Source organism: Panthera leo, chromosome D3 (assembly GCF_018350215.1).
Source record: "Panthera leo isolate Ple1 chromosome D3, P.leo_Ple1_pat1.1, whole genome shotgun sequence".
Classification (NCBI taxonomy): domain Eukaryota; kingdom Metazoa; phylum Chordata; class Mammalia; order Carnivora; family Felidae; genus Panthera; species Panthera leo.
Genome location: NC_056690.1, coordinates 72,704,961 through 72,731,405, shown reverse-complemented (window position 1 = coordinate 72,731,405; position 26,445 = coordinate 72,704,961). Strand labels below are relative to the sequence as shown.

The following is a 26,445-nucleotide window of genomic DNA, read 5'->3' as shown; positions in this document are numbered from 1 at the left end:
ATCATGAGGCTTATAAACTAATGTAGTGACTACAACTACTGTAGGTATGGATCTGAGTAACTGAAACTTAAACATACTTGCCAAATAGCAGGTTGACCAATCCAATTGTGTCTATTAAGGGGGCCACCTCTAATTACTTGGAACCATTAAACTTTATTCTCTTATGCTTGATATATTGGGGCTGTTAAGAATTATTCCAATAGCTCAAATACTTTTAAGCACTACATAGTTCTTTATCTTTATGTATCTACGTATCTATTTATTGGCCTATCTTTCATCCTGTCTGTTGATCTTCTTCTTTCTTCTCCTTCTCCTCCTCTTCCTCCTTCCTCTTCCTCCTTCCTCTTCTTCTTTCCCTCTCTGCCATCCCTTATCCCCCTTAATCCCTAACAGAAACAAAAAAGAGCTCTGGATTAGCACCACTGGATGCCAGACGAAGTGATAAACTGAATACTGCATTGGGAATTGGGGGCTCTGGTTATCATCTATGCTGATTGATTTTATTAGAAAGGCATTCTTTAAGGTTGGTGTTCCCTAATTCCAGTGTTGGGTGTGTGTGTGTGTGGGGGGGGGGTCCCCCCACCAACACTAACCAATTCTTAGGCACCAATAGAGTATCTAAGAATTCTACTCAGTTCTGACATGATCTATCCAGAAATAGTATCAGATTTCACAGGTTAAGAATTCAGCCAGACAGGACTGCCTCCCACTCCTGACTTCAGATGCCAGTCACAAGCTCCAGGCTGCTATCTGTGCTTCTGAGCTACAGGCTACAGGTGGTTCCAACGACCTCCTCTTTAGGTGTGATTAATTTTCTAGAGTGGCTCACAGAATTCAGGCAAACACGTTTGCCAGTGTATTAAAGGGTATGATAAAGCCAGATGAAGAGATACATAGAGCGAAGAATGGAGAAAGGGCATGGAAGTTCTATGCCCTCTCCAGTCACATCATTCTCCCCAAATCTCCACATATAAACTAACACAGAAGCTCTCCAAACCTTGCCCTCTTAGGTTTTTATTCAGGTTTCATTGCACAGTCATGATTGACTAAGTCATTGGTCATTGGTAGATTCCACCTCAGCCCCTCTCTCCTCCCAGGAGGTTGGGAGGGGGACTGAAGTTCCAACCCTCTAATTATGTGGTTGGTCCTCCTGGCAACCAGCCCCCACCCTGGGGGGTATCCAAAAGTCATGTTCACAAAAAAAATGTCATGTTCATCAACATAATAAAAGACACCTTTACCCCCTTATCAGTAAGGAAATTCTAAGGGTTTGGGGAGCTATGAGCTCCAGAGTGCCCAGAAACTGTGGAGGAAGACCCAATATATATGAGAAATATATTTTGGCCATCTGAATGACCACATGTGTATTTCTCATAAAGCACAATATCATAGGCACCACAGAGATGCTACTTGCTACCTAAGTTTTTCGGGTTTTTTTATTCGTAAAATTAAGAAGTTGGACTCTACCCTCGTTCTGATACTCCTTTCTGGCCCTGGAACAGTGATATAAGAACTTCCAGAAGATGACTACTGAAAGGCACAAAGCAGAATAATGGGATTACATGCCTATCTCTAAAAAAGTGGCTTTTCAGACCTTTGTACCTTTACCTCTAGTCTTGGAGTCTAGCCTTAAATTCTAGGATCCATGTGGCAGACTAATGAACCAGAAAATTGTCCAGCAGGGTTCAGGATCAATGAACAACTTTTCAAAGGAATGAAGGGCACCTACAACCATCCAGTTGCTTGCCAAGGCAGGTACTTAAGAGCTGTTCCATAAACATCAGTAACAGACAGGAGCATACTGGGCATGCAATCAGTGGTGAACAGATATATTGCACCCGGCCTTCTCAGGAACCCTCATGCACTTAAGTAGAGGCACCAAGGATAACAACTACTTAAATATGAACAAATGAGCATTTTACCTGGCTGAGACAACAGTGGTGTGTAAGGGACTTTCGGTTCTATTGCACTCATTGGTGGAGGTAGCAAAGGGTTAGCAAAGCTGCGGAGTGGGTGGGTTGGTCGAACACAGGCCGTGGGGATGGTTCTGCTTGGTGCCTCTTCACTGCTGGGATGCTCAGGCTGTGCTGGGGGCAACATGGGTGGCTGCTGGGTGGTTGGTCCTTCACTCACCGCTGCAATGGAAACAAGAAAAGCCATTCATTATTCCAGGACAGAGCTTGCTTCCCCTAAGTCAGCTGATGGGCCTCTGAATGAATTCAGAGAAAGAAGTCAGGATCTGGACAATCTTTTCTTTTAGTTATGAACATTCTCATTCTCTCCCTTCATACATTTCTGGGATATAGCAGCCCCACCCCTTTAAACAGTGGCTATAGATCCAGCAGGACAGGGATCTATCTTGCAGGAAGAATAGTAAAATATACACAGCATTGACTCTATTGCCTGAACTGGTGGGGCCCTGTAATCATAAGTGATGAAGCAAGAAAAAAGAGTTATTTCTCCTTTCACAAGGAGCAATGCCAGTGAAATTCAATATCCCAAACCCAGCTACAGCTGCATTATTATCTGCCAGCCAATATGCCAATTTTTTCTGCGATTTAAACATGCCATGTCAACTGTCAAACAAATCAGAGTTACCAGGTGTTCAAGGCATTGCTAATAAAATGATACAAATAATAGCCACTATCATTGTCTTCCAAAACAAAAAAGAAGCACATCCAGCTAAAAAGTTATATGAGAGATGACTTTGCTGGAACAAGTTGCCTGAATGCAGGATTGTAATTTTTCCTCTTTGGCAGCAAACCTCGCAATTTTCAGTCAGATTACTATAGTTGAAGACGTTTCACATAGTCATTTGCGACTGCCGTTGGGTATTTGGACACTTTTTTATACAGAGACACACCTTTTCTCCAGAGACCACAGTTGAGTCAGACTAACATATTGGCAAGACAGTTTCTTATGCTAGGGACACTGTGACTTGACTTTATCATTCATGTTCAAAATCACCAGGTCCAGGTGAAACTGTAAATGAAAAGAGCTGGATAGGAGGTATAAGGTTGATGAAATAAGAGTATTTCTGATGACTTTTTTTTTTAAAGAAAGCTCTATTGGGTAAGTGGGAAAAATGCAATGATAGGAGATAATATCTCACTTTGAAAGAGAATTTTTAACCAGGAAATATTTCAAGATAATTAGTTTGCAAGATAATTTTGAGACAACTCTCTGGGAGGCTCAGTGAGGTCAGCAAAGGGCAGAGGAGCTAGAAAGAAAACTTGATAATGCTGAAGGGAGTAGAGATTAAAGATGCCAAAGATCAAGACATTATATTAAAGATATGCAGAAGTGAAATGTGCCTTCAGAGGGTATTTGATATTAAAACTCATTTTTCTATATTCGGAAAGGTTAGAGGTCTTCTGGGTCACTGAGAAGCCTCCAGGCTTACCCCATTCAAAGATGGAGGCAGGGAGACATAGGGTTGGCTGAGGACAGGATGTAGCCATAAAGCAACCAGAGCTAGTAAACAGGCAAAGTTGACAAAAGATTTCTTCAAAGAAAATGTAATCAAGACAGCAAACTGGAGAGAACTCTGGGGGTAAGAGGAGTTTGAGGAGAAGTGCTTCCTCTTTAAGCTAGGAAGTCCTATCATGGAGAGGAGGGGTGCATGCATCCAAAATATCAAGATTAAAAGGTGGGGCTGCAAGGAAAACATTAAGGCAAATCCTTGGTGATGTGGATTCTCACAAAAGGGCAGAAGGGATGGAGACTTCAGGCAGGTGTTTATTAGGAGCTAAATTGTTTGTAGGAACATAAAGGAGAAAAGGGCACCTGCCTGGTTTAGTCAGTAGAGTATGTGACTCTTGATCTCAGGATTGTGAGTTTGAGTCCTATATTGGATATAGAGATTACTTAAAATCTTAAAAAATATATATAAAGGAGAGAGAAACAGGTGTTCTTGTATTCAAATTACACAGTCTTGATTGAATACAAGAACACCTGTTTCTCTTTCCTTCATATTCTTAGGAACCCCTGGCTGGCTCAGTTGGAAGAGTATGTGACTCGATCTCAGGGTCCCGAGTTTGAGTCCCACGTTGGGCAAAGAGATTACAAACAAACAAATAAATGAAAACTTTAAAAACTGTGTAATTAGATGGTTGACAGTATAGAGACAAAGAAAATTATGCTTGTTTTACTCTGGACTCATTTAATCTAAAGGAGAAAATGACCAATGGTCAATATCTGAATAAAAATATAGTATCTCTTAGCTTTAGATCAGAGAGAAGCAGACGTAGGAGCCCAGACCTGGGTCCATCTTCATCACCAATGGGCTGGTTTTTATTACAGGTCCATATCTTCCAGGGAAAGAAATTTCATAATTTTCCTTAGAAATCTGCCTTAAGTAATTCTATTGAAGATGGATTGTAATAAATCCATATATTTTATTTTTTTAATTTCTTTTTTTTTAACATTTATTTATTTTTGAGACAGAGAGAGACAAAGCATGAACAGGGGAGGGGCAGAGAGAGAGGGAGACACAGAATCTGAAACAGGCTCCAGGCTCTGAGCTGTCAGCACAGAGCCCGACGTGGGGCTCGAACTCACGGACCGTGAGATCATGACCCGAGCCGAAGTCGGACGCTTAACCGACCAAGCCACCCAGGCACCCCAAATCCATATATTTTAAAAACTGCTTTAACCATTAGAGAAATAATAATATATTGTGTGATATGCTTCTATATTCCATCCTTCATATTTTCCTGTTCTATTGCTTCTACATTTTTGAAATAAAAAAGATCTATGTTAAAATATTATTGTGACATTAAGTTTAATAAAATTTGCATGCACTTTTTTAGTCTTCTAAAATTTAGTTTCTCAAAATCCTCAGGCTTCACAGGAATTTTGGTGACATCGCGGAATGTTCTGTGGCCACTCCCATTCCTATTCTCTTTAGTGCCATTGCTCATTGGCATCTCTAAAATTGCAGATTCTCCACAGGCCCCATCCTCCATCCCAGGTCTTCAGGTGGCCACCACGATTTGCACCTGGAAGATACCTGAGGGAAGTAGTGGGAGCTCCACACAGATAGAGAAGAACTTGGGGAAATCAATCTCCAGCACCAACCATTATGAAAAGGAAAGTGCCTAATCTAGTGCTAGGTGGAAATGGGAGAAAGAACGCATCACTAATCCACAAGGGACTATTTCTGTTTTGTTCGAAAATGGCAAGTTTGCTTAATACCTAGTACAATGGGCAAGGTACAGATTGTCCATAGACAATTCATAATTATTTTACGTGGAGCAAAAGAAATGCTTTCAGAACTGGTTGACGTTTGAGGCAGTCCAAACTCTTGATGCAATAGCAATGGCTCCATAGGAGAAAAGCCCTCATGTCAGATGAACCCATTTGGCCAGTTCAGGCGCCAGCTTCAAGACACCTGTGTGAAACAAACTGGCTCAGTGATATGATATGGAGATGTGCGAAGAGCTCTGAAAGCAAAGAAAACCTCTCTTTTCCCAGGAAAGTATAGCCACCTTGCAATTCAGAAAGTAAAGTGAGACTCAAATATGTGCTGGCAAGGCACTGGTTTTCAAATGATGAAGTAGTGGGAATGCATTGTACACATAGCATACAATTACACAGTAGAGTCAAATTTCAAGGCACTTTATAATAATTAATGTCAACACAGAAATAATTGCTACAGAGTATCTGGCAAAAATATTGCAAAAATGGAAATGAGGATTTTTCTTCTATCTAAAATTGCAATATTTGAAGGAAATGTAGCACACCAATAACTCTACACAAAGACTTTGAGACACGAATGCTTAAGGAACCCAAGTCCCTCATTAATCTCAGAGCAACATCATGCAAAATTCCTTAGTAACCCCAGTTCCTTCCTCACAGGGTGGATTCTTGCAAAGACCCTAGAGAAAAAGTCATTAGCTCCATTGTGTCTGTGATTTTATCTAGGTCAAGTCCCATTATATGATTTCCAATTTGGGGGAGAGCTGCCACAGAAAAATAACATGGGTGAAGGTGACCAGCCTTCTCATTAACAATGACAATACACAAACTAAAAGGAATGGTAAAAAAATCATCTAATCTCTAGTATCTACCTGTTTCAAAGATGAGAAAATAGTGGTGCCGATTTTATAGTGACTTGCAGAAATGGGGCCTGAAGACTATCTACTGGTTGAAGTTTTCAAAATATAGCACTGTTTCTTCTTTCCCAGGGACAGTTTGCCTATTGAAGCTAAGAACAGGACTACAATTTATTAGTAGGAAGAGGAGATATTTGTCTGTCACAACTATATATAAATCTTTATCAGTGGATCACCAAATGTGTGTAATGCAAATGTACTATATCCTGTATTTTTCTTTTCCTTGTGGTAGGAGAGAAATTCAGCTTCATTTTTTGAGTTCAGAAAGCAGCAGATCTTTGAGGGCAGAGTTTTAGTGATTCATTTCTTGTGCAACTCGAAGGTCTTTCAGAAAACTTTGGAGGAAGGAGAGTCTCCACATTTGGCACAGATTTTTCTTTTCCTATGTGTGACTTGTTGTTTCTCAAGGTGACTAATAAGACATCTCCAGCCAGAGTCATGAAATGTTTTCTGCTTGAGAAAGAACACGGGTGTTTAGTGTTCTCCAAGGCATTTAGAAGCCGATACTGAATGGCTGGAAGTTAACTGGTTCTGACAGTGATTTAGAGAATATTTAGTTTCCTACAAAAGAGGGTGCTTATTTTTTTTTCTTTTCTAAGTAATCACTTGGAAACACAGATCTGTTCCTATTCCTTTGGCACTGCACATTCCTTTTGCTCCAAAACCACTTGATGTATGACTGAATGTGTATTTTATTTTATTTTATTTTATTTTTTTTAATTTTTTTTCAACGTTTTTTTATTTATTTTTGGGACAGAGAGAGACAGAGCATGAACGGGGGAGGGGCAGAGAGAGAGGGAGACACAGAATCGGAAACAGGCTCCAGGCTCCGAGCCATCAGCCCAGAGCCTGACGTGGGGCTCGAACTCACGGACCGCGAGATCGTGACCTGGCTGAAGTCGGACGCTTAACCGACTGCGCCACCCAGGCGCCCCTGAATGTGTATTTTAAAAACCTGTAAAATCTTGCCCAGGAGTGGTATGTCCATGCCTTTTGATTTTAGATCAAGTTCAAAAATTACTATGCTAAGCACTCTGTTAGGAATCCTTTTTTTTATATAACTTAATATAATAGTTATATGTTTTATATTTATATTATATATTATAGTTATCTAATCACCCTTATTTAATAATACTTACTTTAAAATAAATTAATAAAATTTTAAAAATTATTGAAGAGACTAAATGTTTCTTTATTTCATTCATTTATTTACTCATTCATTCATTCATTCATTCCTTTATATCTAGTAGACTTTATTTTGTAAAAGCATTTTTGGTTCACAGCAAAACTGAGTAAAAGGTACAGTGATTTCCAATATGCCCTCTGCCCCACATATACAGCCTGCTCCACTATCAAAGTCCTGAACCAGAGTGGTACATGAGACTGTAACCACAGATATAAACCAATCTGTAGTCCCTAAGCACAAATAAAAACATATTTTGTCGTAGTTCACTTAATGTTCTTTGGATTGGCATGCATCACTCCAATCTCTGCCTCTGTTGTCACATAGCCATCTTCTCCCTGTGTGTCTGAGTCCCTTCTCTTGTAAGGATACAAGCCATATTAGATTAGGACTCACCCTAATTCAGCATGACCTTACCTTAACTTGATAACATCTGAAAAGATCCTATTTCTAAATAACATCTCATTCACAAGTATTGGAGGTTAGAACTGCAACATATCTTTTTGGGAGACACAATTCTATTCATAAAAGTCTGCCCTCTGGCCCCCAAATATTCATGCCCTTAGAGGTCTGGGTCTATACAATCTCTTCAGGCAGACGGAAGACAGCCATGTGAGGGAGGCAGATATTGGAGTTACAGAAGCCAAGGGACACCTGGGACTACCAGAAACTGGAAGAGGCAAAGATGGATCCACCCCTAGAGACTTGGGAGGGAACATAACCTTGACAACACCTTGATTTTGGAATTCTAGCTCCGGAACTATGAGAGAATAAATTGCTATCATTTTAAGCCACCTGGTGGCTTTAAGCCATCTCTATCCCATTGGTATTGCGTTTCTCTGCGTAACTTATTTTGGCTGGTGGGGAAAGAGGAGAAAATTATACTAGATTATTTATTATTTTTGCTTTCATTGACATTTAACTTTTGGAATGATTATCCCTGTGATTCAATGAGGCAGTTTTGCATGTTGCACCAAATCAAGAGAAAACACAAAGAATAAATGGGATGCTGAATTCTCAGAAAGAACTATGTCTTTAAAAGAGAAAAAGAAACTACAGGAACACATCATGAATCAAATAAAATAGTTAACTTCTTAAAAATAAATGAAGTGAACTTTGGCTTGTCTTGGTCTTGCTATGGTGGAGAGAGAAAGGTCATTTTACACATTCTTCTCATGCTTCATTTTAAAGTCAGAGAATATAGATGAAATCAAAAGAAAACACTAGACAGTGATATGATGAGGGAAAAGCTAGACTAAAATTATAATCCCCTCTTTCTTTCTGGGGAGAGTACATTTCAGAAGCAGAAGAAGGGCCTTGTGGCTTCTGAGTTATTTGACTGGAATTCTTTTCCTAGTTGTCCTGGGATTTGGAAATTTTTGCTTCCTAGACTTCCCATATCTTCCTCGTTTAGTCCCCTTTGATATGGTTTGGGGAATTATTTTTCCTTGAGTTTTTGCACACAACTCTATTACGTAGACATGATGTGCAGTGAGAAAAGGGAAAATAAATCTAATTCTCTCTTGGCAGATTTTTGATGCCTTTTAATTCTAACCTTGCTACATCTAGACGATTTATGATTTCTTAGCGCTGTCCCTGTTGGGTTGGAAAAAATATAGCTTACCTCACAAATATATTTTATTGCTGTTACCATCTTATCTATTACAAAACATCCTATCTCACATGAGCTGCTGAGTCACCTGTTCCTAACTAAGGGAAGAAAGCCATAAAATCGATTTTAAACTGCTGTGCTTGAAGAAAAAAAGAAAAACAGTCAAATGGTATAGGAGAAACCACCAGGGTGTATACAATAGATTGAGAATCTCTCTCCATACCTACTTTCCTTAAAACAAATGAAATACTATCCTTAGGATATAAAATCAATATACAAAAATCAGTTGCATTTCTATATGCTAACAATGAGCTATCAGAAAGAGAAATTAAGAAAACAATCTCATTTACAGTTGTATCAAAAAGAAAAAAAAGCACTTAGGAATAAATTTAACCAAGCAGGTTACAGATCTGTACATTGAAAACTATAAGACATTGACAAAAGAAATTTCAGAAGACATAAATAAAAGGAAAGATAGTCATGGGTAGAAATGACTATGCTCGTGGGTAGAAAGAACTAATATTGTTAAAAATTTCTGTACTACCCAAAGTGATCTCAGATTCAATGCAATTCTAGCAAAATTCCAATGGCATTTTTCACGGAAATAGAACAAACAATCCCAAATGTGAATGGAACTAGAAAAGATCCCAAAACAATATTGTTAAAGAAGAGCAAGCTGGAGGTATCACACTTTCTGATTTCAAACTACATTACAAGGATAAGATAGTCAAACAGTATGGTACAGGCATAAAAACGGGCACACAGATTAATGGAACAGAATGAAGAGCCTGGAAATAAATCTATGCATATATGGTCAATTAATTTATGCCAAAGAGCTAAGGATATATGGTGGGACAACAATCTTCAATAAATGACGCTGAGAAAACTGAATTGCCACATGCAAAAGAATGAAACTAGATTTCTTATGCTGTACACAAAAATGAACTCAAATGTTTTAAACACTTGACCTTAAGACCTAAAACTGTAAAATTCCTAGAAGAAAACAAAGGGCGTGAGCTCCTTGACATTGATTTTGGCAATGACTTTTTGGATTTGACACCAAAAAGCAAAGGCAACAAAAGCAAAAATAAACTGATGAGATTGCATCAAATTAAAAAGCTTCTGTACAGCAAAGAAAACCATCAACAAAAGAAAAGTCAACCTATGGGATGGGAGAAAATATTTGCAAACCACATTTCTGATAAGGGGTTAATGTCTGAAATATATAACAAATTCATGCAATATAATAGCAAAAAATTAGATTAAAATGAGCAGAAGCATTGAATACACATTTTTCCAAAGAAGACATGTGAATGGTCAACAAATATGTGAAAATACACATATATGTGTATTCACACATATGTCAAAATATGTGACCTTACTAATCATCAGGGAAATGCAAATCAAAACCACAATGAGATATCACCTCATACCTGTTACAATGGCTATTGTCAAAAAGACAAGAGATCATTGTTGGAAAGGATGTGGAGAATAGAGAACCCTTGTGCACTGTTGGTGAAAAGGTAATTGGTGCAGCTACTATGGAAAACAGTATAAACGTTCCTAAAAAAATTAAAAATAGAACTACTATATGATCCAGCAATCTCACTTCTGGGTATATATCCAAAGGAAATGAAAACAAGATCTCAAAAAGATGTACATACTCCCATGCTCATTGTAGAATTATTCACAATAGCCAAGATATGGAAACAACCTAAGTGTCCATCAGTGGATGAATGGTTAAAGAAGATGTGGCCTATATACAACGGAATATTACTCAGCCTCGAGAAACAAGGACACTTTTTTGCAGCAATCTGGATGGACCTTGCAGGCATTATCCTAAGTGAAATAAATCAGGCACAGAAAGACAAATACTAAATGATATCACTTACATGTAGAGTCTAAAAAAGACAAACTCATAAAAAAAAAGACTAGAATGGTGGTTACCTGGGGCTGGGGGGATAGAGAGAAAAAGAGAGATGTTGGTCAAAGAGTACAAACTTCCAGTCATAAGATGATTAAGTTCTGGGCATCTAATGTACAGCATAGTGATTATAACTAATAATACTGTATTATATACCTGAAAGCAAGAAAGTAGATTTAAAACATTCTCATTACAAAAGGGAACCATTCTTATGTGACATGAGGGGGGTATTAGCTAACTTTATGGTGGTAATCATTTTGCAATAAATAAGTATCTCAAATCAACACAATGTATTCCTTAAATTTACATAATGTTATATGTCAACTCTATCTTATTAAAACCAGAAAAACAAACAAACAAAAACAAATGAAATTCTACTCTGGAAATCTTTTTCTCCAACAATCATTACTTAAACATGAAACGCTATTGCTTAACCGATTTAACCAAAGAAAGCTAAAGCATTCATCTAAGTACTGGTTCATCAGGAATCAGTGAGACACCTTTAAATACATCCAACAGACACTTACACATAACATGTTGGAATATAGTCACTCGATTATTAACTTCCTAGTTGACAGCAAGTATTAATTTCAAGCACCTGGCACTTCATTGTTTTACTGAACTGGTTAACCTTTGTTTCCACACAACTTCCCATATTGTCTGCGGAGCGTACTGTGGAAAGACTCCTAGAGAATCAGTTTAAAAGCATGTGGTAGGATCCGAAGGACTGACTGTGCTCTGATTCTGGCCCAGGGCAGAGGAAAGTCAATTTTTCCAAGGGATGATAATGTCAGAATGCTATACATTTAACAAGACATCCTTGGTTATTATTCATTCGTTCTTCATAAAAAGAAAGGAAAATGCATCACACTGACTTTTTCCTGCTCCAAAACCTCGGTCCACAGACAATGTTGGGAATGGCACAGGCCGGAGGGTGAACTGTGGGTGGGGGTATCCACACGTGGGAGATGGAAGGATTCCTGGGTACTGGGCGCTTTCCAGGGTTGGCACAGGGATGGCACTCACGACAGCTGCAAAAACAAAGATGTTGTTTTTATTATTATTTATCTTATGTTGTCACCTACGAAGCAGAAAGGAAATGGCTAAACTTTCCCATCTTCAAATCCATGCATGCTCTTCATAGTATCTTGTAGGTTCCTTTACTTACCTCTCTTTCCACAAAGTCTCTCTTTTAAAAAGCTCACGCCTCCAGCACCTTACTATAGAACATTACTCTGAGATGTCAAACTTCCCACGGTATCAGTTAAAATTTTTTTTTTTTTTTTCAGAGAGTGAGGGAACAGGGGAGCGGCAGAGGTAGAGGGAGAAAGAATCTCAAGCAGGCTCCGCACTTAGCGTAGAGCCTGACTCGGGGCAAGATCTCACGACTACGAGATCATAACCTGAGCTGAAATCAGTAATCAGATGCTCAACTGACTGAGCCACCCAGGCGCCCCCCAAATTTCCTATGGTTTCAAAGAAAGAAACAATGAATCAAGTTACTATAAAAGCACATTAAGGCTTCCTGGTGATTTTTTTTTTTTTTTTTTTTTTTTGCCTTTTATTTTCTCCTAAGCAAGAACCCAAGAAATGTTCGGTTGTTCAGAACTGAATATATTGGGTAAAGTGGGCTAAGGAAATGGGAATTTTATGTTAATTCTGTGAAAGATGTAATGCTCTTGAGAGATGATCAGGTATTGATAGGTATAATCTCATAATCATACTTAGGATTTTTATTTAAATAGAAAATGTCTTCAAATAGCAAAACGGTACAGCTTAATGACAGATTAATTTAAATATAACTGAATGTTGTCTGGGAACACCAATCATTTTTTACTTATACTGGCTTAAACCCACAGATCAATATCTTACACAATATCTCCTAGGTGTATTAAGTGTTATTCAATTCCATTATTCAATATCTATTAAATTATATCACATTATAAAATATTTATTCTAATTGTAGTCAATCTTCATCTTACATTATCTTAGAAAATGTTTTGTATTTTCTACCTCTTTTTAATAAAAAATAAAATTTTAAGCTAGCTCCTGGAATGATCTTCAGCAGTATATTTTTGTCTATTACATTACTCAAGTTGTTTCTACTATATGCATTAGTTTTATTTAATTACACCCTAATGCCAATCCTGGAGTTCAACATGCATGCGCATACATATTTACCAAAGAAAAAGCTTTCTCTTTATCATATTCCTCTTACATAAGTAACTTCATAATCATTGATACAGATTACTTTGTATTATTTTAAGTTAGTTACAAACAACATGTAGATTTAAAGCATATTTTTTAACCTAAAATGCAGATTAATTATATTAAATACACAGAATTTTAAATCAAAAGGGCTGCTTCTAGTAAAATAGCTTTTAAAATTACACTCTGGAATTTATTTCTCAGGGTATTTATAATGCTCCTTGAAATGCATATTAACAGGCTTATTTGAATTGAAAAATAAAAAAAAATTGGTTTCACAATAAGACTAATTCTTTTAAGTAGGTGAAGTGATGGGTGTTTTCCACAAATTGAATTAAAAGCTGTATAGATTTTAATAAAAACATTTTTCAAAGAATTATATTGTGATGGTATAAGTGATATTTCAATGCTTCAAATCCTGTCTTAATATATTGTTTTATGTAAAGTACCTCCTAGTGAAAAAAGTTTGCAGATGTATCTTATAATTACTCTGTAAGACTTGGTAAAGCTTTTTATAGGTGCATCTCTTAAAAATGATGAAGTAAGTAACTTGAATGAGTAACAAATACTTTTGAAAGTCAGGCAGTTTCTAAAATTTATACTTGCAGTATAATTGGAGGACAATATCTAGTTGTTACTTGAAACATTATAAAAAATAACTTCAGGTGAGAAGTAAAAGTATGGGATTCTGACATATAATTTGAAAGTTCAAATCATTGAGTGACTGCTATAAAAATCTCATTGTGACAGCCACCCACACATAAATGCAAACAAAGTTTCGTAGTGTTTAGATAAATTAAAAAAATATTGGAATAGAGTTTATGCAAAAAGCAACATCAATCCACAGATCTATGCAGTAAGTGTATGGAAAAAGCCTCATTCATGTCATTAAGTGATAGAATTCTAATCAAATCTTTCTTTACACACAATTGTACAGAAATACTAAGTGTAGTGTTAACTCAATTCAGAAGAAAAAAACCCAGCAGTTGAAAACTTATGCTCACATACGTCGATAAAATAACATATAATTTCAGTTTATAGAAATACTATGTTGCAAAGAAATAAGATAGGTGATCAATAAAAGACATAAAGATACGTGACATTTGTATATTATTCTGTAGGGAAATTAAATCGCAGGTACTAGTTCAAGGAGAAACAAGTGTAAATTTTTGTCAGTGAAAGAGAAGCTTCCTCACATATTTTGTAAATGGATGGTGGTGGATATCAAATTGTATAATTTTTATGCATTTGAATTTATTTAAGAGAGTGGTATATGAAAAAAGTACATTTTTCACAGGTATTTATAACAGCTCTTTTAAACGTTAAATTCAGAATGTTTCAGGTGATACAAAGTTTTCAAATTAGTTTTGGGACGCACTGAATGAAAATTTGAGAATAAGTGGTTTACAGCGCAATGTCTTATAAAGATACTTTAGAAAGAGTAAATTGGGATATACAAACACATGAACAGACTCGAAAAGAAGAAAAAGAAAAAAAAGGACAGAGAAAATGGTAAAAAGAATCAGAGATTCAAGCCAGATATCAGCTAAAATGACTATAAATTCCTCAAAGAAAAGAGGTTATAATTTTGTAATCTTTGTGTCTCTCACACTATGCTGATAGAGATACTTCTGATTTTTCAAGTGAGTTAATAAGAAGGATTTTCTAGAATATTTAAAAATCTGCCATTTCAACCCACTGCAGACTTTTTAAGTGGTTTGATGTATTATTTAGTTTCTTACGGTTTATAGTTACTATAGGAATAATGGTAGTGATAATAGACTTAAATACATTTGTAAATAAGAACCATACAATAATATAAAGTCTATTTTCAGAAAACTTAAACTCTCAGTCTCCCAGGTAGTCAATTTAATGATATCATCTATCTTACTGATCAAATGGGATCACTGCATAGTCATTAATATAGATTGCCAGGTTGTAAAGCTATCCCTGTGTTGACAATTTTTACCCATAAATAAATGTGACAATGATAGTTTCGCTTAGATACATAGAAGGTACCCACTCCACAAATTGTGCACATTTCCTTATCAATATTATTATTTGAACTTAACCAATATCTTATAATACACTTAGAAAAAGAATTTCATACATATCTCTTGGTTGGAGCTGAATAAATTTGAATGGAGAAACAAAAAATAATTTGGCAAGCCACAGAATATAAAATCAGAGAGCTGAGAGAACCCAAGAGATTAAATTTATATTGCAGTTCCAAGTCTTTCATTATTGAAGAAAGAAATTTTCCTTTCTAAGAGTTTTGCATTTTCACTACTGACCTGGGTACAAATGGCTTGCAAATAATAATTCTTTAAAAAATAATAAACCTATTGTATGTTTCTGCATTTCAGCAATTCCCATAGTTCTATTCCCTGACATAGAATAGTCTGTATTCCAAAGCTTTGGTTCTGAAGTATTTTGATTCATGATTCATTTCTAAAAGGGCACAGAAGTCTACACCTACTTGTAACATAGTTGTTGCAGAAATGATCATTCTAAAGTAAGTTGGATACAACACAATGTATTGAAATGCTTTTTAGTATTTTTCTGCTACGTGTCAGTTTTTTTTTTTTTTTAATATATGAAATTTACTGTCAAATTGGTTTCCATACAACACCCAGTGCTCATCCCAAAAGGTGCCCTCCTCAATACCCATCACCCACCCTGCCCTCCCTCCCACCCCCCATCAACCCTCAGTTTGTTCTCAGTTTTTAACAGTCTCTTATGCTTTGGCTCTCTCCCACTCTAGCCTCTTTTTTTTTTTTTCCTTCCCCTCCCCCATGGGTTTCTGTTTTAAAAGCCAGAAACACACATCCACATCCACACACACATTCTCTGTCTCTGCCTCTGTCTCTCTCTCTCTCTCTTATTCACACTATAGTTCAAAGCATTTGCTGCACTATGTTTATGTAAAACAACTCGGAGAGCGATATCATCAAGAATTTTCAATAAATCTCTGCTCTGTGGCCAAAGATGACAAGAAATCTGCTCTGACACAGCTTGCTGACAAGTGAATTTATATCTCACACTGATGCACAAAGAATTTTCAAGTTGAAATTTCCTCACCAAATTACTTAGCTCTCTGAACAGGGCACACTGATATCTGAAAGCTTTTACAACATTCTTAAAAATGTTAGCAATAAACACAACCTATAGGAAATCTGAAGTAGAGATTTTTTTAAGCTATAATTTTAATAAATAAAGCCCTCTGTAGGTATTTTTCAACATGGTACTTGACATAGTTGAGAGAGGTGCTGAAGAGGAGAGGCAGAAAAATAAGAGTAAAGATAATATTTCGAAGTGGAAAGAATTTATGTGAAATGATTTCTCATTCTGCCTCTCCTTACCACATCTTTTCTGCAATGACCGATATATCAGCTGGACTACTTGGAAATTTAGTGCCTATGGCCCTTGATAAATATGTTTTTTATCTCCTTCATATTTTCAGGTGTCCATTGGCAAACACTTTTCATGGAATATACACGAAAAAGTCCACCAAAAGTCCACCAAAGTCCTCTTTAGGAAAAGTGTGAACATTCACAAATATGTGTTCTGTCGTTATTCTCCATATCATGCTAAAGAGCCCAAGCACTGAGGTCAAACTGCCTGGGTTCATTATCTAGTTCTGCCACTTTAGCACTGAGTAGGTGTCACAGCCAGTATCTAAGATGCCTCCCATTGAGTATCACTGTGATATTCACATCTTTGGGGAGTTCCCTGCCACATTTCACCAGGGTTGGTCTGGTGACCAATGGAATGTTATAGAAATGCAGAAGAAATTCCACTTCCCAAATCAGGTTTAAAAAGATTGTCCTGGAGGGCACTTGGGTGGCTCAGGTGGTTAAGCATCCAACTCTTGATCTCGGCTCAGGCCGTGATCTCATGGTTTATGAGATCGAGCCCTGTGTCAGGCTCTGTGCTGACAGTGTGGAGCCTGCTTGGGATTTTCTCTCCCTCTCTCTCTGCCCCCCTGGTTGCTCTCTCTCTCTCTCAATAAATAAATAAACTAAAAAAAAAAAAGATTATCCTCTCTCTTTTAGATCACTCCCTCTGGGGGAAGCCAGGAGTCACGTCTTGAGGACATGCTGGAAAACCTGTGGACGTGATAGAAGCTGTTGAGAAAATGAGTGCTTGTTTTATGTTGCTTCATTTTGGAGGTAAAGTGTTATGTAGTAATGGATAATTGCTCATTAGCTTGGCAAGTGATTTAAGGTCACTATTTCTTAGTTTTCTCTTCGTAAAGTGGAGGTGAGAATAATACCAACTTTGTGGAGTGGCTATGAGGATTTGAGAGATCTTCCTTAGTACAGAAGAGAGGAGCGTCAGGGGTCAGCCCTTCGAAAAAGCTGGTTATTGTTATCAATCTCCAGGGATCCAACAGATCTTAAGATTGTTTGTTTGTTTGCACTCAGTAATCCTAGGAAAGCATTCTTGGTCGGATGTAGGCATTCACAGGGGCTACAGGGTGATAGAATGAATGCCCAGTTCTAGAACCTGTTAAGCTGGGATCAGTCTTAGGATACTGGCTTCTTACACCATGAATGCAAGGTTCAGGCAAGGATTCTGAATTGGAATCAAATGTTTTAGGGGTTGGAATGATCTTCATATCAGTAAAAGATGGAATTCTGGTAGTACAGCACCTCAAGCCAACAGAATTCTAGTTTTTAAAATCTGCTTCTTCACTTCTCAATAGCTTCTCCAACCCATTGTTTGAGTTCTGCAGTCAAGTTACTAAAGCAGATGGTGGGAGTGGGGAAAAAAAGAGTTGGCTTTCACAGTGAATGTTCTAGAAAGCCCCAAACCAGTGGTCATAAGCAGCTTCTAAGCTATCACAAAAGCAAAACTGTATGCCTTCCTTTGCCTTAGTCTTTTTACTAGATACTTTCAGGCCACTTTTTCAGACTTCTTTTTTTCCCTTAAAAGCTGGGATTGCATTTTTTTCCCCTTAAAGATGTACAGGGAAACAGAAAAAAATGAAATTCAGGAGGCTCCTGCCCAATAAACTCTCATACATTTAATTATCAGAATTTTATAACTAATGTAATCTTAGAGGTCACCTGCTTCGATCTATATCCCTCCCATTTCTGCTTCCTCGCCTTTCCTCTAGCATTTTACAGAAGAAAACACAGGTTGAAAATGGAAGGGGGAAACAAGGTCAAACAAATACTTATGTTCCATCAGGTAATAAAATACTAGAAATGTAAGTAAATCTTTATCCTTCCAGGAATTGCCCTCAGCCAAAGAAGTTGCTTGCCCAAGATTACACCCCACTTTGCAGGGGCAGCCTGCATCATACTTGAGACAAAGTCCAGAAACCCACCTCCCTTGCCTCCTTTGGGAAAACGCTAAGGGCAAGCCCAGCACCAGAGCAACCCATAGGGTCAGCTGCAGCTCCCATTAAACTATGTCACCAGTTCAATTTCTCCCTCCTCCCAGTCCTGCATCCCTTACCCTCACAAGTGTTATTCCAGAAAGCACTTGTTAATAAATTGCCTGTATTCTAAATTCTGTCTCAGAGTCTGATTCCTGAAAACCCAGCATATGACCCTTAAATACCCTTTAAAAATTCAGGAAAGTTATACTTGATGCTTCTGATTTCTTTTTTTTTTAAGTGTATTTATTTTGAGAGAGAGAGAAAACAAAACATAGTGGGGGAGGAGCAGAAAGAGAGACAGAGAGAATCCAAAGCAGACTCTACACCATCAGCACAGAGCCCAACTGGGGCTCCATCTCATGAACTGAAAGATTATGACCTGAGCTGAAACCAAGAGTCAGATGCTTAACTGACTTAGCCACCCAGGTGCCCTGTTGCTTCTGATTTTTCATAAATAATTTCACTTATAATAAGAAAAAACATTTAAAATAATTCTTTGGTCATTCTAAAAATAGTCAGCCTTTGCTACCATTTTAAAACAAAGTGCTCGGGATTGGAAAATCAAAATACGTGGGTATTTTTGCCTGTGCTTTCAGCTAGTGTGTTTCTCATGAGCATTAGTTTACTTTGTTGTGAAATGTGTTCAGGGATAGGAGCAACAGAGGCCACATAATGTTTTCAACCAATAAGTTGACAAACCTTAGACAAATAAACAGATGTTGCACTCCAATGAAATTAAATGCATTTCCCCATGGATTTTAAGAACAAAAAGCCACTTCAGATAGTCTATATTTGATCTGCTAATTTACATTTTATAAAGCATGCTGAGAAATGTCAAGGAAAAGGGGAAAAGACAGTCTAACAAAAATAGCGATTCTTAAGTGGAACAGCAAACATCTTCATACATGTGACTAGAAATCAGTGCGATGCTACGATGTAGTTTATAAGACTCAGTAGATGAAAGACTTGATAAATCTAAATAATACTGCAAGTGGGCCATCAGAAAATGTATCTACTCTTCTGAATGAAATCATAGCTCTGCCAAGATACAGATTTACAATTTGTTCAGCAGAGTTATCGAAGACCTATCAATCATGTCAATTGCAAAGAGTTTATTTTATTTATCAGAAAGCTTAAGAATTTATTTTAAAATCAAATTTGATTATATGTTGAAGTCATTTCCTTTCGTTAGATAGAGTTTTACCAACACAGAGCTTGGAGGTAACAAAGAATATGATATGACAAAGTTACTTCAAAGATATATTTTCTATTGAGTCTTCATTTCTCATAGAAATTTTATTTAGGTATAATATATATCTTGAAAATTGGAATATCCAAAGTAGTGCTCAGTGATTTTCCAAAGTGAAATGCCTTGCAACTATCATCGAGGGCATGAAATAGAACATTATCAGAAGTTGCCCTATGGTCTCTTCTGGTCACTGATCATCTCCCATCAAGAGTAACTGCTCTTCAGAATTCTGACCCAATAGATTATTTTGCCTGTTTTTAATTTTACATAAATTGAGGGGCACCTGGGTAGATCAGTCGGTTAAGCGTCTGACTCTTGATTTCAGCTCAGGTCATGATCTCAGTCTCCTGAGTTCGAGCCCTGCGTGGGGTTAGGTGCTCACAGCACAGAGCCTGCTTGGAATTCTCCATCTCTCTGCCCCTCTCCCACTCACACTCTGTCTCTCCTAAATAGTGTTAGAAACTTAAAATAATAATAAAATTTATATAAGTTGAATCTCATAAATGTGTTAGGTTTCTGTCTTACAACATTTTATCTGTGAGATTCTCCCTATTGTTTATGGCATTTTAGTTTGTTCAATTTCATTGCTGCATTATATTCCACAGAATATAATGAATATGTTACGGTGTAATAAAGATATGATATGGGGAACGGTACTGCCACACATATTCTTGTTTGGGTCTTTTGGCGAATACATTATGTATCTCTGCTGGGTAATTTTACCCAAGGTTAAAACTGGTATAAGATTGGGATTGCTGTTGGGGTGCCTGGGTGGCTCAGTCGGTTAAGCGTCCGACTTCAGCTCAGGTCACGATCTCGTGGTCCGTGAGTTTGAGCCCTGCGTCGGGCTCTGGGCTGATGGCTCAGAGCCTGGAGCCTGCTTCCGATTCTGTGTCTCCCTCTTTCTCTGCCCCTCCCCCGTTCATGCTCTGTCTCTCTCTGTCTCAAAAATAAATAAACATTAAAAAAATATATATAAATAAAAAGATTGGGATTGCTGGGTCAGAATATTCTTATACATTTTATAAAACTATTTAACTATTTAAAATAATGTACCTGCATTATATGATAATTTTTAAGATAGCAACAAAATTAGTTGCTGGTCATTTTACGGCCCCCATTCATGTAGAGTAGGACACCAGGAATAAGGAAAGGTTTGCTGTTTTAGGCAAAGAGCAAGTTGGAGCTCCAGGTGACAACCTGAGGTGACACAATGCAGTGGACGGATCTAGCACAGGTTTTGGGTTCCTACGCTCACATTCCTAGTTTCCATAATTGTAAATTGGATGGGCTACTGTCAAAAATCTTTTTTAAAAGTATATAAATAATATAAGGCATGCAAATCATCTTAGCCCTTGGAGAAGCAGAATACCAGAGGTTCAGAGGTTGTCCAGGTGTGTCCTGAGGTAAGTCAGTAAGCTGAGTCTCTTATCTTATCTGAGTCTCGCTATCTGTAAAATCAGGATAATCTCACCACATGATAATATTATGAGGATTCACTGAAATAGTAATTAGCAAGGCATTTAGCAAGTGAATAATATTCAGAAATTCTCAGTATTTGTTAGGTTTCATTTCATTTTTCATTCTTTCTAAGCTCATTATTTCCTTTCCTATTTAGTAAAAACAATTTTAACTGCCCTTAATACATCATAAAATCTTATTAGAAGATATTCTAACTATAACTGATTTTAAGAAAGGTCCTTAAACACTGGTGTGTTACAAACACAAGGCAGTCTTATACTGCATTTACTTATTCATTCATTCATATGACAGACGTTTAGCAAGCACCAGTTTTGTGCTAGTATTGAGCTATACAATGTATGAATGCAAAGACGAATTAGATGCATTCCCTCCCTATCATGAAGTAATTCACAACCTGTTAGAAAAGGACAGATTTGGACTGGAATACCTAAACATATGAGGCAGTACATAATTAATGCCACGAATATAGTAGAATGAAATGCTATTCAAACATGAGAAAGGAAGCCATCATTTTCTGGATACAACATTCAGAAAAGAAAGAATTTATGAGAGCATCACTATCTGCTCTGGTCTGTGAAAAATGCATACAACTTTGTTAGGTAGAGATAGCCACTGAGTCATTCCAAAAAGAAAGAAATGTTCAGAGGGAAAAAACAAAGAAAAGACCATGTATTTTTATGGACAGGCAATTTAGTCTAGCCTTGCAGGAATCTACAATATATCTCTCTCTATCTCTATATCTATCTACCTACCTACTTACCTACCTAACTACCTACTATATCTATCTAGGCATAGGAACAGGATACTAGAAATGTAGACTTAAATGTGAGATGCTCAGCGGTTTGTAGGTGTTTTTTTCTTGGCAGGCAACGGGGAGCCTTTGGAGAAATTTATAGAATGGAATGCCATATTTAAGTTGTTTTAGGAACACACCTGTCAGGCAGGATACATATGAATCTGGAAGATGCTAGAAGGGGGGAAGACTCCTTATGAAGCTGTTTCGACAGTTCAGGTGTGAGGTCATAAAGAAGAGAATTAACATATGACTCCAGGGAATGGGAAGGTAGCCAGGGATTCAAGATATTGTGGAAGGAAAATCAACAAGATATGAGAACTTATTGCATAAGATGGTTGTACATGGAACACAAGGGTCCACAAAGGATTTTTTTTGGGTATAGTTGACACAGAAGAAACTATAGAAGACTGGCACCACTAGAACTTTGTTACAAGAGGAAAGTAGCCGGAGGGGAAAAGTGAAACAGCTCAGCGTAAATGTCTCTGTATGTAATGAAAGAAATGAAAGAAGGACAATGGCTTCACAGGGCACCTCTGTAGGGAGCTTAGTGATTAGGAGCTCAGAACTCTGAAGCCAGACCTTGTGAGTCCAAATTCTGGTTCTGCCACTTAGATGCTGTGTGACTAAAAGCTAGGTACTTAAACTCTGCAACACTCAGTTTCCTTATTAGAGAAAGAGGCATAATAATTGTATCTATCCCATGAGTTGAAGAGCTAGAATCCATTATAAATTCCATAAAAGCTTTTGTACTTATTAGAGTAACACTGAAAGCTGCAATGGAGCATGGAGGAAACATGACATATAGTAAAGTAGAGAGAAGCAACTGTTAATTCATTCACCTAAATTATCTTGATTGAAGCCTCCCAGGCTCTGTTCTGAGTATTGAGGATATGAACTGATCACAGAGACAAAATCTCTACCCTCATAGAAATTACATTAAAATACAGGAAACAAATAAACAAATACAAAAATGTGAACAGGATGGTCATACACATTAATAAAGAAAAACAAAGCACAATATATAGAGCAGAGAGTGAGCACAGATGCTATGTGTGACATTTGTCAGGGAAGACCTATAGTGGGAGCTGTTGAACACAGAATTGAATGAAATTAAGGAAAAGCCATGTAAATATCTATGAAAAGAGATTCTAGGGAAAGAGAAGAGCAAGTGAAAAGTCCTTGCATTTGAACGTGTGTTATTATCCAAAGAACAGAGGGGAAGGCTATGAGGCTGAAAAGGATTAGAGTAGTAGCAGGAGATGAAATGAGAAATGAGTCCAGAGGTTTTATCACATGGGGCCTTGTAGGACATGGTAAAATCATGGATTTCACTCTATATGTTACGGGAAGTTAAGAGGAATACCATCATCTAATTCATACAATTGAATGGCTGCTCTACAGACAACTCGCTACAGGGGCAAGAGCTAAAGAAAAGAGACTAGTTACAGGTTTAGAACTGTGGTCAAGAATCTGTAACAGATGGTGGTGGCATGGGTTAGGACAGAGCAGTTGAGATGGGAAGGAGTGGTCAGATTTGGGACCAAATCAGGTATTGTAAGCAAGAACTGTAGTACTGATGAAAGACTGAATTTGGGGTGTGATGAAATTTGGATTAAAGAGTATGAAACTAGAGTTTTCAACAAGAGTAAATGGATGAACTGTGGTAACATTTATTGAAATAGGGAAAGAAGTAGGAGGACCAAGTTTGGAGGTGGGAAAGAGAATCATGAAAAGTAGGATCTCCATAGCTGAATTGCCTATTAGACAGCCATATGGAAGTATTGAGTCAATGGTTGATATGAAAGTTGATATGGGTTATAAGAGATTAACTTAGAGATAAAATTTGGAATTTAGTAAGATTTAGATGGCGTTAAGGCTCTCAGAACAAAATGACATCATAGAAAGATCTAGGTAGGGAGAAGAGAAAAGGCTGAAGACTGAGCTGTGGGGCATTCTCTGACTTAGAGACTGGGCATAAAAGGAGGAATAAGTAAAAGATACTCAAAAGGAGCAGCGATGGGAAAGAAAGAAAACCAGGATCATTTAGTATACCATAAGGCAAGTGAAGATAGTGTTTCATGAAAAAAAAAAAAGGGAGAAGCTATGTCAAATTTTGCTGAGCATCTGAGACTTGACCATTTATTTTCACAATGTGGAGATTATTGATAACCTTGAAACTCTGGTTTCAGTGGACAGAAACTGTCTCATTAAAACTAATAAGGAAGATTACAAAGAGGGAAAAGCCAGTATAGACAACTTTTAAAGGAGTTTTTCGGGAAGGGAGAGGAATAGGCTGTCATTGGCGGGGAAAGTAGTACCCAAAGATGGTATTTAAAACAGCAGTTGTGACAGAATGTTTGTATGCCAGTTGGAATTATCTATGAAGAGAGAAAATGGATGATACCAGAAATGGAAGGGATACTTACAAGATTCCCCAAGTAAGTGAGAAGGGATGGCAACAGGGGAAAGACTTGGCTTGAGACAGGAGCACAAACACATTAACTAGATTTGATGGAAGGATAAGGATACCAATTCTCAATGCTTCTCTCTTCTTGGTAATGTAAGAAGCCAAATTATTGGCTGAGCATGGGGAAAAAAGAGAGATTTGGGGAGTCTGAGAAGAATAGATATAAGACATTCATTTTATAACCCGAAATAATGAATGAATGGAGAAATGAGTGGCATTACCAAACACCACTATTTGGTGGTATTTGACTGCTAATACCTGGCAAGGAAGTCATGTGTTTTCTCCAGATAAATCAGCTGTTAGTAGAGTGGAGCCAATTAAACAGGGCTGAGTTTTTTTCTGGTGAATATGATGGGGAAGGAGGACCAACAGAGATGAGGGTGTTTGCAAGGGACTGAGGATGATAAATGACTATGACTTCTCAGTTGAGTTTGGAGGCTAATCAGGACAGGAAGCAGATGAGGGACAGTGGGAAGGTGTCAGAGTTAATGCACTGGAGGTCTTAGTGGGATTGAAGAATTGTTGGCAAGGGGGGAATAAAATAAGTGAGCAGGAAAGCAACAAATAGAAAAAGGGATGATAGAAACTGGAGATTATAAGGGTTACAATGATTGGTTTAGTGCATGACACAGACTTGATGAATTGAGGTGGGAAGGAGCCAGCATCATTGTAGGCACCATAAAGGGACCAACATTCTACTGTCATTGGATGAATTACCTACATGGAAATTATAATTACCAAGATTAATCACAGAGGTAACTAGAAGGGCGGCGATCCCCAGGTGTGCTAATATCTTCAGTAAATGTGGGAATATGACAGAAAACTTCAAAAATAAGAGGGTAGTAACTGGATATCTGTTAACACTTGCTTCAAGGGTGCTAGATTATTTAAAACTGGAAATGGGACCCATTAAAAAAGTAAAAAAAGAAGAAACCCAACTATGAATGTGATCATTAGAATAAGATCAATAATAGTGACAGAAATTTCCATTCTTTTTATATGAATTCATATTTTTTTTTACAATTCCTTAACACTGTAGCCATATGTTTTGCAATTGGATTATATACAAGAGAAACCACAATAGCAGTGTATGTTTGACTTCAAATTATAAATTAGGGTTTTAGTCATTCTTCATTTTGTCCAGATGCCCAGAAAATTCAGGGGAAACTCTAAATATTTTTGATAATTTGATATAGAAAAGATGAAAACAGAAAACCCTTCATTTCTTCATTGTGGTTCCAATCTTTACCCACCAGGATTGTTGGACTGAGCATCCATAGGAATCATAAGCTTGGCCCGAGGGGCTCGGCGGGCAGCCAGTGACCTTTCCAGAGTAGACATGGAACTCCCTGCTTCTTCAGTGTCTTGACCTACAAGAAAAACAATACTGAGAGATACACCTTTTTCAATGATGCAACACTTTGCATAATTTCCAGCCAGGCATGCCAATGCCTTTTTTATTTTATTGATATTTAAATAATAATACCTACTTTTTTGTTACCCAATCAATATACTCCCATTGCACAAACATTAATAAAATGTATCATAACCTCATTACTCAGAAAGAACTATTGTTTATATTTTGTTCCTTATCAGGTTTGCTTACGTGTTTATATGTGAAAGTGAGAAGGTATATATTAACATACATATATATATATTTACTAAAGTTGCATTATACCATATATATCATTTTGTAAACTTCTCAGTAATATGAATGTCTTTCTCTGTCAAGTCAGTGTTATTTATTTATGTATTTAAAAATGCTCATGTTTCTAAGTTTATGAGCACCATCCATTTTATTTTATTTTATTTTATTTTATTTTATTTTATTTTATTAAGTACACTGTATGCCCAATGTGGGACTTGAATTCCTGACCCTGAGATCAAGAGTCACATGCCCTACTGACTGAGACAATCAGGTGCCCCGGTTTTATCATTCTTTAACAGTTCCATTAACATCCCATTGTATGAATTTACCATAATTTATGCAACTAGTACTTAGAACCCAAAGACATTACA

At 37.2% G+C, this 26,445-nt stretch overlaps 1 protein-coding gene across 1 annotated transcript in view; it reads right to left on the bottom strand.

Moving 5' to 3' along the window:
• DCC (DCC netrin 1 receptor) overlaps nt 1-26,445 on the bottom strand; it is a 766,352-nt gene that overhangs the window by 27,465 nt on the left and 712,442 nt on the right. The window contains exons 25-27 of the mRNA XM_042909706.1: nt 25,680-25,796; nt 11,711-11,866; nt 1,923-2,135 (exon numbers count right to left, since the gene is read on the bottom strand). Of these exons, the coding sequence (XP_042765640.1) occupies nt 1,923-2,135; nt 11,711-11,866; nt 25,680-25,796 (486 nt within the window). The remainder of the gene's footprint in view (nt 1-1,922; nt 2,136-11,710; nt 11,867-25,679; nt 25,797-26,445) is intronic.